The 13,686-nt window shown below is 41.8% G+C and overlaps 2 gene segments (V, D, J or C); one reads left to right on the top strand and one right to left on the bottom strand.

Moving 5' to 3' along the window:
• Positions 1 to 5,719: 5,719 nt before the first annotated feature.
• On the bottom strand, positions 5,720 to 6,395 carry LOC113126895 (Ig kappa chain V region 3381-like). The segment is given in 2 exon segments: positions 5,720 to 6,236; positions 6,344 to 6,395. Coding segments are annotated over 2 exon segments (375 nt in total).
• Positions 6,396 to 9,999: 3,604 nt separating this feature from the next.
• Positions 10,000 to 13,686, top strand: part of LOC113126322 (Ig kappa-b4 chain C region-like) — a 34,015-nt gene continuing 30,328 nt past the window's right edge. The window contains 2 exon segments of the C gene segment in view: positions 10,000 to 10,018; positions 10,852 to 10,905. Of these exon segments, the coding sequence occupies positions 10,000 to 10,018; positions 10,852 to 10,905 (73 nt within the window).

Genomic DNA, 13,686 nt, shown 5'->3' on the forward strand with positions numbered 1-13,686 from the left:
TAGTGTGGCATATAACATATGACCGGACTAGACCTGACAGTGTCTTATCCAAACCGATCTATCTGCACTCAGTTTCCTCTAATATTAATTTTTAACTTTTTATTAGAAAGTTAAAAATTAAGACTCAGGGGTTAGGAACCCAGGCGCTTTAGTGTTATCCTTAGAATACGGGTCTAAACAGCTGTAGACTTAAATAAGGGGTTTGGAACCTCCAGCTGTAGTCTACTCGATCCTAGACGTAAGAGTCCGGGACTCAGGATCGTCTCCGCAGATAGTCTGTGTTGAGGTACTTTTAGTCCATCGGGGATGGGACAAACTGAAAGTAGGGGACCCACAAATATGGGTCAGCGTGGTCCGATAGTCGATATCATAAGAGGCAAATATGGTGACAAAGCGGTGGCATGCCTTTTTATTTTTATTCTTGCTTATGTATTTTTAACTTGTCTTTTATTTCTGTAAAGCACTTTGAATTACTCTGTGTATGAATTGTGCTATATAAATAAACTTGCCTTGCCTTACCTATGTTATTCATTTATTTATTCATTAGATTATTTTAACATTCACAGACAAATTGATGTAAATACACTGAGCCTGTGTCAGTGATATATAGTAAAAAACAAAATTTAAAATTAGTTTTAGGTTGTAAAGGTGTGGAGGTCATGAACTATAGCTTAAACTATTTGCACTTTCACCTTTTATTTTCAAAACATTCATTCATTGCTCTCATCAATATTTTACTTTTTTTAGCCCATATGAGAATGTGGTCTACCTGCCAACTGGATCCTCTACTCACCACCTTTGTTAAAGCCTGCACCCACTCCGTCTCTCCTCTCATAACCAATATTATTCACTCTTCTCTCTGGTTCTGTCCCATCATCTCTAAAGACTGCTAAAATCATACCTATCCTCAAAAACCCAGCTCTGATCTAACAAACCAGAATGATTTCCAACCCATCTCCAATTTACCATTTATCTCCAAAATCCTAGAAAAAACAGTTGCTGCTCAGGTCATCTTACTAACAATAATTTGTATGAACAATTCCAGTCTGTTTTTCACCCCCTCCATAGCACTGAAACAGCTGGGGTAAAAATTATAAATTACTTCCTGTTAGCTGCAGATTCTGGACTCATCACTATTCTCATCCTCCTTGATTTAACTGCCGCATTTTACATGATTTCACACTTCATTCTCCTTCACTGCATCAGTTGGTATCATCAACACTGCACTCACCTGCTTTCATTCAAACATCTCTGGCCCCACTGTTTCTCCAAATTAAAAATCACAGATCCCATTCCTCATCTGTTAGTACTGGTGTTCCCCAGGGCTCTGTCCTGGACACCTCTCCTGGTCATTATACACTTACTCCAACTTGGTCTTATTTATTATTCCGTGAATACAATATACAATTCCACTGCTATGCAGATGACACCCAGGTCTGTCTTTCCTCTAAACCCACCACTGCGCTTCCCCCTTCCTCCCTCTCTGACTGACTCTTGGACATCAAAATGTGGTTTTCTCACAAATTAAACAGTGATAAAATTGAGTTTTTGCTCATTGCTACCAAATCTACACTCTCTAAAGTTGACATTTTCTCTCTCTTGATTGATCACTCCACTATTCTCCCCTCCCCTCAGGTAAAGAGTCTGAGTGTCACCCTTGACAGTACCCTCCCCTTTTCCGCTCATATTAACCATGTCACCAGGGCGACCTACTTCCACCTCTGTTCTTTCAATCGTCTGCGCTCATCACTCACCCCCTTTAACACTGCCACCCTCATACATGCCCTCGTCACATCCAGGATTGATTACTGTAATTCATTTCTATATGGTTTAACTCACAAATCCCTCCATAAACTTCAACTGTTCCAGAAATTATCTGCCCACATCCTCTGATCCCATCACCCCGGTACTTAGACAACTTCTAAAATATTACTACTCCCTTTTAAAGCTCTCCAAAAGCTTGAACCCCCCGCTTCTCTTAGACCTCCTCCAGTTATATACTCCCTCCCGCTCACTACGGTCCTCTACAGCATATAGAGACACACAAAAAGTGAAAAACTACTTACAAATACAAATATTTTTACATTTGAGCAGTGTCAGTCTGGAAGAACAAAAGATCTGACAACAGACACTGTGATGCTCTTTCTTTACAAAATAAAGGCATTAATTCTAATCCAGATATTCAAACTCAGTACACATGAACATCATTGAAACAAGGACACAATTATTCAGTGAAGCTGAGACATGAGTTTGCCAAAGTGAAATGATGCTTTGACTCTGAAGCCAGTGTGGATCATTTGTCCCAAAATGCTCAGAGGAATGGAAATTTGAACATCCACAGCTCAGTGACAACTGGGAAAGTCCATGTGCTAAGGATGATCATGTGATGGGACTGAAAGCTGCACACAGAACTTTTAGTCTCACTGAGCTTGTTTGATTTCTGAGTTAATAGTCAGAGAGAGTGTGTCATCCCATTTGCTTTCGCAGGTTCAATCTCTGCAGTTCTATATATGTTGATGTAGGGATATGAGCTGTATGTGCAGAGGCTGTTTGGGTCTTTAATCTTGAAGGTTTCTGCTGCTGATGACTTTATATTGGACTTGGAACAGGATTTGAAACAGCTGGGATCCAGTATGAGGCTGAGGGCAAAGGTCATGAGCAGGCATTTTCTCACTGACTGTCCCAGTTTGGCTCATCTTGATTCTTTGGCCAGTTTCAGCATCCAGCAATCGGGTCGCTGAGGTCCCCGTCCTCGACCACTGCCTGATCCAATAGGCACCGGCCCCTTATGGATCCTCCTGCGGGTGTCACGGTCCTCGGTTTTTGCTTCATAAGAGGTCACTTAACCGGCCTTAGTCTGGTCCGTCACCTAGGACCTGTTTGCCTTGGGAGACCCTGCCAGGGGCATATAGCCCCGGACAGCATAGCTCCCAGGATCATATGGGCACTCAAACCCCTCCACCACAATAAGGTGGCGGTTCACGGGGGGGCATCGGCAGCAGTAATGCGGTCGGTGTACCGGTCCGTTGTGGTGAAGAAGGAGCTAAGCCAGAAGGCAAAGCTCTCGATTTACTGGTCAATCTACGTTCCTACTCTCACCTATGGTCATGAGCTCTGGGTCATGACCGAAAGGACAAGATCGCGGATATAAGCGGCTGAAATGAGCTTCCTCCACAGGGGCCCTTAGAGATTGGGTGAGGAGCTCGGTCACCTGGGAGGAGCTCGGTCACCTGGGAGGAGCTCGGAGTAGAGTCGCTGCTCCTCTGCATCGAGAGGAGTCAGTTGAGGTGGCTCGGGCATCTGTTTCGGATGCCTCCAGGGCGCCTCCCTGGGGAGGTGTTCCGAGCATGTCCCACCGGGAGGAAGTCCCGGGGAAGACCCAGGACACGCTGGAGTGACTATGTCTCCCAGCTGACCTGGGAACGCCTCGGTGTCCCCCCGGAAGAGCTGGAGGAAGTGTCCAGGGAGAGAGAAGTCTGGGTATCCCTGATTCAGCTACTGCCCCCGCGACCCGGCCCCGGATAAGCGGAAGAAGATGGATGGATGGATGGAATCTTTGGCCAATCCCTTAAAACCATGGGATTCTACTACGATATGAAAGGATGGTGAGACGCTGTCATGGAGAAAAGAGTTTAAATTCCATCAACATCATTTTGGATCATTGGACCTGTTTTTGTTAAATGTTGATTTGAACTGTGTGTGTGTGTGTATGTGTGTCCTCAGTGAACTGTATCAGTCTCTGCAGTAGTTTCCAGCTGCAGCAGTCAGTTCAGTTTCTGTCAGTCTGACTGAGGGAGGTTTTTGTACGACCATTTTTCACTGTGTGAACACAAATTGACTATTGATGTAGTGAGCACTCTGACAGTAATAAACTGCTGTATCTTCAGCCTGGACTCCACTGATGGTCAGAGTGAAGTCAGAGTTTGATCCACTGCCTGTAAAACGATCTGGAGTCCCTGATGCTTGACTGCTAGCAAAGTAAAGGAGCAGTTTAGGACTTTCTCCATCTCTCTGTTGGTACCAGGCTAACTGATGGTAACCGCTCCAAACATAAACATTCTGAGTGGTCTTACATCTGATGGTGACGGAGCCTCCCAGAGCAGAGCTCACTGCTCCAGGCTGTGTCACTGTTACCTGGCCTCTGGACTCTGAGGACACAGAGACAAAAACATAAAGCAGCCTCATGGTTTTGTGGGCTTCATTACACAGCGACGGATGTTCATAGAGGAGAGGAGTTGGATTCTCTGGACTTTACCTGTGAAGCAGCAGCAGAGGAGAGTCCAGATGAGGACGGAGATCAAAGTCATGTTTTTGATTAGGAGGATTTCTGTGGCTTCTGTTGTCATGAAGGACAGCTGTCAGTCATCCAGTGTTCAACTCTCAGGACTATAAACTGTCCCAGAGCACTGGAGCATGGTGCTGCTGATGCAAAGTGGCTCTCTATGGAAATGTTCTGACTGAGTCCAACAGGGACTTGGATCACTCTGATCAGGCTGATTATTAATGGATCACTCACTTAATCACATTATTGATTAGGAATGTGTTGATTTGTTTGGTGCATGTTTTTTCAAAATATCTGTTTTGAATGAATGAATGATGGTGCATGTGCAACACTTAGTTTGAATTCAAGACATTAAAAATCTACAAAATATTCAACAAATGAGTAAAGGTGTGGAGGTAATCTCCTTGTCAATTTTTTTTAAAGGTATAAAAGTAATAAAATATAATGAAATGTTTTGTATTGATTCCCATCACCATACTGTCCTCTTGATACAGATTTTGTAATTTTATGAAATTTATAGGATGTAATATTTTTAGGATCTACAGTCACAGATGAACTGATGTAGTCTTGGCTTTTTAAGTGTTTTGAAATAAATGTGAAGCATTTGCATTTTAACTTCTTATTTTCAACAGATTCATTCATTGCTCTCATAAACACAATCATTTTGCCAAGGTAAGAATAATTTTTCATTGTGTTTATTTTACATGCATGTATTTAAAAGTTTATGTGCATTATAAGTTTCTGTGAAAAGAATCTTCAGAATGTTTGAAGAACCTTAAAAATTGGAATTATAAACTCAAATATCATCAGCATATAGAGACACACAAAGAGTGAAAAACTACTTTCAGATAAAAATATCTTCACATGTGAACAGGGACTGTCTGAAAGAACAAAAGATCTGACAAAAGACAATATTTGCTTTCCAAAATAACCCATTCATTCTAATCCAGATATCCAAACTCAGGATGCATCAACATCACAAGAACAATTACGTCACTTTATAATCATCTTAAGATCTCTATTTTTATTTCTGTGGAAACTTTACCTTCACACAGTTCAGTTCCAGTTTTACAGTGTTCTCCTGGGTGTTCACCATCCTGACTGTATCCAACAACAACAAACACTCCAGGATCAGACACACCAGGTCCAAGATAATAGTCCTCCCCCACCTGAGCTCTCCCACCTGATCACAGTGCCTCAGCTCCTGACACCAACCTACCTTCAGTCCACACTTCATGATGTGCATAAATCTGTGGAGCATGTGATCTCACTGACGTATGTATGGACAAACACAGCTGTGTATGTGTCCATGTATACATATAGCAATAATTTTGGGGACTTTGTCAGGTTGATGAGGTGGGAGGTGTCTGTTTGAAGTTCAGGAGAAAAACTGTTGGAGACAAAGTGATCATCATGTGTTTGTGTGGGTTTGTATTTCTACCACTTTTTCAGACACCTATTTGAGGGTTGATGGTTTTCATTATGCCTATAAGAGTCCTAATAAGGATAGAAATATGAGTTGTGTGTGTGTCCTCAGTGAACTGTATCAGTCTCTGCAGTAGTTTCCAGCTGCAGCAGTCAGTTCAGTTTCTGTTCAGTCTGACTGACGGAGGTTTTTGTACGACCATTTTTCACTGTGTGAACACGTACTGACTGTTGATGCTGTGAAAACTCTGACAGTAATAAACTGCTGCATCTTCAGCCTGGAATCCACTGATGGTCAGAGTGAAGTCAGAGTTTGATCCACTGCCTGTAAAACGATCTGGAGTCCCTGATTCTCGAGTGCTAGCATAGTAAATGAGCAGTTTAGGAGTTTCTCCATCTCTCTGTTGGTACCAGGCTAAACGGTTTGATGCATAAACATTCTGGCTGGTCTTACATCTGATGGTGACGGAGCCTCCCAGAGCAGAGCTCACTGCTCCAGGCTGAGTCACTGTGACCTGGCCTCTGGACTCTGAGGACACAGAGACAAAAACATAAAGCAGCCTCATGGTTTTGTCGGCTTCATTTCACAGCGACGGATGTTCATAGAGGAGAGGAGTTGGATTCTCTGGACTTTACCTGTGAAGCAGCAGCAGAGGAGAGTCCAGATGAGGACGGAGATCAGAGTCATGTTTTTGATGAGGAGGATTTCTGTGGCTTCTGTTGTCATGAAGGGCAGCTGTCAGTCATCCAGTGTTCAACTCTCAGGACTATAAACTGTCCCAGAGCACTGGAGCATGGTGCTGCTGATGCAAAGTGGCTCTCTATGGAAATGTGAAGTGTGAGGCCCCTGAGGGCTCCCAGAGTCCTGTCACAATGGAACTGAGAAAATACCAGTGTTACAAGTCCTAACCTGACTCATTGGGACTCTAATGCTGGTTTTACTCTGTGTTACGGTCCAGCTCCCACATGTATAGTTAAGGAGAGAACACACCTACACGACAACCCAGGAAGAAATCAAGAACAGCTGAGATTTTCAAAAACAAAATGGGCTCATTCCAACTTAGTCTCAAAACGAGAAACAACAGTGAGTGAAGTGGTAGACCATGGGGGTGGTGCCAAAATAAGTGAAAGTAACAAAACAAAACACAGGTCTACCTGCCACTTGGCTAAACCACTAATAAACAAAAGAGATCCTAAAACAAAAGACTGACTACCTTGTCTACCAAAATGGTGGTGCATACAAAACACAGTGAAGGCACTCACCCTCTAATCTAGTGTGTCTAACAAACAACATCCTACTCGTATTTAAAGTGTATAGGGTACTGTTGGAACTGGAATGTCCTCCCTCAGTTCCGCGTGTTCGTTTGATTGATAAAACGGAGGAAATGAATGTGGTCTCAAATTAGCCGTTTATTAAAACACACTGAATAAAGCAGTTGCAGAGCTCTGGGTCAGACTGTCCCTAACACCAACAGTGTTCTCTGTCAGTTCACGAAGTCTGACTCCTGTCTTTCCCTGACCCAGTGATGATATTACAGAGTGAAATGTGCAATCTTTAGGAAATTGGCGTGTTCCTGTCCCATAGGTTGAGAACGGTGGGATGACCTGATGTTTTACTGTTGCTATGCCTCCAGGCATAGGTTAACCTGTCCTGCAAGACAGAATACAACAACAAAAGCAACAGGCACATCCTATCTGATGTTATGTCTAGTTCACTTCTTGCATTGTGAGAGACCTTGCAATTACTGGTAAACATATTCATGTCTTAAGCTTGCTGCTGTTTTGCACAGGCCAAATGCTTCATAACTATAACTGTAATAATGCCTTATACCTTAAGCTATAATGAAATAAAGGTAATATTTTCCACAGTACCTTGTCTTACCACGGTCTCCACCTCACAACACAGTGAGAGCAGGATTGTATCAACTACAGACAAAGAAAAGGAAAGAAAGAGACAATGAGACCAAACAAATTTGCAGCATGCAGCACTTTGCCCATGCCCTTCAGACACAGCACCATCTGCATATCCACTTCCTGCCTGTCTTATAGGGGTGTTTTCCCATGATTGGCTTAACCAGGTCAAGATCACCAATCACCAGTATCCACTTGGATCCTCTTCAGCCAACCCATGGACACAAAGCCATGCTCCTAGGGACAGAACAAAAGAGTACACACACCACAAGCAACCTATGACATGTAACGCTCTGATACTGGTTTTATTCTGCTCTCTGCAACTCTGTCTCTTAGTTTAGAATAAAAGATTTCAATAGTGATATTTTTCTGCTCATGGTGACGCTGACACTGTTCACATTTGAAGATAATAAAGTTTGTCTTTGAATCAACAAAATTTCTGTGGATGTTATTAGTTCAAATGTCTTTTATTTATAATCTGCAAGTATTAACATCCTGCTAGAATATGATGATCAGTTTGTATTTTTAGAGGTGATTCTATTAAAACTAATTATCTCAAATTTAACTAAAATTTAGAGACAAAGGCAGGTGTTTTTCACAATATATTTAGCAACTACACCTTTAAGAGGATGAAGAGTGGAAAGGCAGTTGGTCCTGATGACATACATGTGGAGGTATGGAAGTGTTTAGGAGAGGTGGCAGTAGAGTTTCTGACTGGGCTACTTAACAAGATCTTGGAGAGTGAGAGGATGCCTGAGGAATGGAGGAGAAGTGTACTGGTGCCCATCTTTAAGAACAAGGGAGACGTGCAGAGTTGTGGAAACTACAGAGGAATAAAGCTGATGAGTCACACAATGAAGTTATGGGAAAGTGTAGTGGAGGCTAGGCTGATATCTGAAGTGAGCATTTGTGAGCAGCAGTATGGTTTCATGCCAAGAAAGAGAACCACAGATGTGGATGTTTTGGATAAAAAGCCAGGGAAGCCAGATTGAGATGGTTTGGACATGTTCAGAAGAGGGACAGTGAATACATTGGTAAAAGGATGCTGTGGTTAGAGCTGCCAGGAGGGAGGCCTAGAGGAAGACCAAAGAGGAGGTTCTTGGATGTAGTGAAGGAGGACATGAGGATAGTTGGTGTGGGTGAGGAGGATACAGAGGATATGTCTGTGTAGATTCTCAGTCGTCCACGGGAGGTTATCTAGAGGTTGAGTCATGGCAACTGGACTTTCTGTTCTTTAAAGCTGAAATGTTTCACCACCCTGTCAAGTGGCTTCATCAGTCTGAGAGAGGCTGGACTGAAACCCCCAAATTTATTTCCCAGGTTAGTTTCACTCCACCCTTGGCCCAAAGGCTCACTAAGTGGGCTAAAGCAAATCAGGTGAGAGTCGTTAGACCCACGCCCCTGAGTTGGTTTCACTTCACACCTAGTCTGAATAGGCTCGTTAAGTGACCAAAGGAGTGAGCTCAGGTGAAGGTCGTTAGGGTCTAATGGTGGACTCATTCTGATTCCCCAACTGTCTGCAGAGTCTGTCCTTCCTGAGAAACATTGGATTTGTTCCTTAATTTGCTGGGAACAGAGGATAGGGCTGGCTGGATGCATATGATTCGCTGTGACGATCCCTGAAGGGAGCAGCTGAAAGGAAAAGAAGATGATTTAGCAACTACACCTTTAGAAGAGCTGACCTGGAATGGAATAAAAACAAATATCAAAAGTAAGAAACTAATTAAAGGAAGAGTTTTGTAGATATTTAACAAGTCAGATAAGGAAAACCAATTCCAAGCTGCCAACTAATATGTTTTTAACATAAAAGTAAGTACTTGAAATTTAACTACGTTTAGTTTAATGAGATCTGGAATATTAACTGATAGAAGGCAGAAAACTGCCTTTAATTAATGATCTTACTAATAACTGAATGAAGAAAAATTAGGCTATTGTGATGTATAATAAGAGGTCATCAGCATAAAAGCTGATTTTATGATGGTGTTAATTCAAAGATGCCTTGGGATTTTAAATGGCAGCATCTGGATCAAATAAAAGTGTAAAGAGTTCTGAAGAAACAATTCAGAGATGTGTCATGATTCTTTGTGAGCACATACACCAGATACAGTAGTTGTTCTATAGACTGTTTAACTGATGTGGGTCAGTGAACTGTATCAGTTTCTGCAGTAGTTTCCAGCTGCAGCAGTCAGTTCAGTTTCTGTTCAGTCTGACTGAGGGAGGTTTTTGTACGACCATTTTTCACTGTGTGAACACAGCCTGACTGTTGATGCTATGTGCACTCTGACAGTAATAAACTGCTGCATCTTCAGCCTGGACTCCACTGATGGTCAGAGTGAAGTCAGAGTTTGATCCACTGCCTGTAAAACGATCTGGAGTCCCTGATGCTCGACGATTTGCCCAGTAAATTAGCAGTTTCGGACTTTCCCCATCTCTCTGTTGGTACCAGGCTAAAATGTAATCAGAACCATCATAGTAAACATCCTGACTGGTCTTACATCTGATGGTGACGGAGCCTCCCAGAGCAGAGCTCACTGCTCCAGGCTGAGTCACTGTGACCTGGCCTCTGGACTCTGAGGACACAGAGACAAAAACATAAAACGGCCTCATGGTTTTGTCGGCTTCATTTCACAGCGACGGATGTTCATAGAGGAGAGGAGTTGGATTCTCTGGACTTTACCTGTGAAGCAGCAGCAGCAGAGGAGAGTAAAGATGAGGACAGAGATCAGAGTCATGTTTTTGATGAGGAGGATTTCTGTGGCTTCTGTTGTCATGAAGGACAGCTGTCAGTCATCCAGTGTTCAACTCTCAGGACTATAAACTGTCCCAGAGCACTGGAGCATGGTGCTGCTGATGCAAAGTGGCTCTCTATGGAAATTTTCTGACTGAGTCCAACAGGGACTAGGATCACTCTGATCAAGCTGATTATTAATGGATCAATTACTTTACCACATTATTGATTAGGAATGTGTTGATTTGTTTTGTGGATGTTTTTCCTAAATATCTGTTTTGAATGAATGAATGATGGTGCATGTGCAACATTTAGTTTGAATTCAAGACGTTAAAAATATAATAAATATTCAACAATTGAATTAATTTGGGTGTTTTCTGGAGCTCAGTTTTAGTTCATGTTTATAACAGCAGCTGTGTTTTACAGACTGTTTTTGTTGACTGTTTGTGTCAGACTCAGAGAGCCGTGTCTCTGCACTGAGAGGTTTTTGTACGATGCCTCAATCAGTTTGTATCACTGTGGTGGACTTTTGGTGGAGGAACCAGACTGGAAGTTGGAAGTAAGTTTCTGCACAAATACTAAATATAATATTGTAAAGTGTCATTTTAGATGCTGTTTTTAATGTTTCTGTTTGATCAAACTTTCATTTATATTTGTAATTTGTTTAGTATTTATGGTTTTATTCCACCTCCTTCATGAAGGTGAACTCAGAGCAGTTTGATTCAAGTTGCTCAAATTTAAACCACTTCAAGTCTAAAAACACTGAAACTTTAATTCTACTTTAAAATATCTGAAAATGATTTTCATTTTTTCACCATAGTGACTATTATTACAGTGACTTCATTTCACTTAGTTTATGTCAAAACAAACAGTGAAGATAAAGATTTTGTGTCACATGTTATTTTAAATGTGTCTTGAAATCATGTGAACAGTTTGTTAATGACTGAAATCAACATGAAGTTCATTCAGGTCATTTTCTGTGTTTGTTTCTTTCACTAAATATTTGAATGTAAATATTTTGGATGTTTTTGATGATCCAGTTTTCTATCGTCTGTAGTTTGACATATTTCAGGTCAAACTGTGAGCTGACTGTCTCTGTGCTGATGTGCATGAGAGGTTTGTTAAAGGGAAGTGAAACAATGTGTGAGTCAGTGACTGGTGGAGCAGAAAAACCATCTGACACAAAGTCCTTAAAGGAGAAAATCCACTCGGACACAGGAAAGGTGTCCAGGTGTCTGCTGTTTGATTGACAGCTGTGTGGTACCTGTGCTCTAAGCCGATCTGTGTCTCCTAGGTGATGTCCGTCCCACCCTGACGGTGCTGGGCCCCTCCAGCCAGGAGCTGCAGCAGGGGAAGGCCACGCTCATGTGCCTGGCCAACAAGGGCTTCCCCTCAGACTGGACTCTGACCTGGAAGGTGGACGGCAGCAGCAGCAACTGGGAGGAGAGCAGGAGCCCCGGGGTGCTGGGGAAGGACGGCCGCTACAGCTGGAGCAGCACCCTGAGGCTCCCTGCAGACCAGTGGGGGAAGGTGGGCTCTGTGACCTGTGAGGCCACCCAGGGCTGCCAGAGTCCGGTCACAGAGACACTGAGGAGAGACCAGTGCTCCCAGTCCTGACCTGACTCACTGGGACTCTGATACTGGTTTTACTCTGAAACTATCTCACTCTGAAAATCTCTTTCTATGTTTTTTCTTACTTCCAGATATGTTTGCTAGTTTTGTTTAACACTGATTGTGTCAAAGTTTCCAGACTAATAAAGATCTGATCATCAACTCAATTCTGTTTCACTTTGTCATTTATTTATTAGGTTATTTTAACATTAAAACACACAGTTATACAATTATACCAACAGAGTTCACAGATAAAAATTGTGATTTGTAATCCAAAGAAAAATTTTACAACTGCTGTATGTGGTATGTGTGGATAGAATCATTACTTTGTCAAGTTATTTAAAGATATAAAAATCAGAATACAGAATAGATGTTTGTGTATTGATTCAACATCACAATAGTGTGTGATAAAGATTTTATGCTGTATTCAAAGTTATGGGATGTATTATAGTATGTCCAGTGACAGATGGACTGATGTAGTTTCAGGTTCGTAAAGTGTTTTATTTATTAGTGGAGTCCAAATTAATTCAAACATTTGCACTTTAATTGTTTATTTTTTGTCCTCATCAACACTTTAACACTGTGTTTTACCAACTGAGAATAATGAAGTGAATTTGTTGTTTCATTTACTTTGTATTTCTGTATTTCTATTTAAAAAGTTTATTTCTTCACTAATTTTGCCAAGAAAAGAATCTGCAGAACCTCTGATAAAATGTAGAAAGTAGAAATAAAAAGTGAAATATCATCAGTTATTTAGTCAGCCACCAATTGTGCAAGTTCTCCCACTTAAAAAGATGAGAGAGGCCTGTAATGTTCATCATAGGTATACCTCAACTATGAGAGACAAAATCCAGAAAATCACATTGTCTGATTTTTAAAGAATTTATTTGCAAATTATGGTGGAAAATAAGTATTTGGTCAATAACAAAAGTTCATCTCAGTACTTTGTTATATACTCTTTGTTGGCAATGACAGAGATCAAACGTTTTCTGTAAGTCTTCACAAGGTTTTCACACACTGTTGCTGGTATTTTCGCCCAGTCCTCCATGCAGATCTCCTCTAGAGCAGTGATGTTTTGGGGCTGTCGCTGGGCAACACGGACTTTCAACTCCCTCCAAAGACTTTCTATGGGGTTTGTTGGTTCTAATCAAACATTTAAAAAGAGACTTTCTTTTCTTTGTTCTAGGTTGAGCTCGTGACTGTTAGGAGATGCAAACTTGTTGCTTATCTCCGGCTGCAGCCCCGAGCCCGCTCAGAACACTTTAATTTATATCTGGAGGTGGTTACATGGGTTCCAGGCACCGTCTCACTTTACACAACAGGGGAAAGTTGAAACATAGGTTAACTTCAGAGTTCATACAGAGTTCACATCCATACATTTACATGTCTTGGTGATTTGCACAGAAAACCTGGGTTTCCTCAACTATGACATGCCTGGTTACACCCTTTTCATAAATCTGTCTACAAAATGACAATTCTCATAACACAGTTAGCAATTTACAATGCCCTTATTCTAACATTTCCCTCCTGTTTGTCATTTTCACCATAGTATCAGAGTTTTCCATCTTCCTTGTAGGATTTTCTGGAAACTCGTCATTATGACTAAACAAGATTTGGAGAAGCAAGGCTCTGTGAGGGGTTGGGCGAAAACCTTCTGTAAAGGAAAAATTCCCAACCGGCCCCCAGGCTCCTGGGCGACCACCTCTGGTCCTCTGTCAGAGCACAAACA

Source organism: Mastacembelus armatus, chromosome 11, assembly GCF_900324485.2.
Source record: "Mastacembelus armatus chromosome 11, fMasArm1.2, whole genome shotgun sequence".
Classification (NCBI taxonomy): domain Eukaryota; kingdom Metazoa; phylum Chordata; class Actinopteri; order Synbranchiformes; family Mastacembelidae; genus Mastacembelus; species Mastacembelus armatus.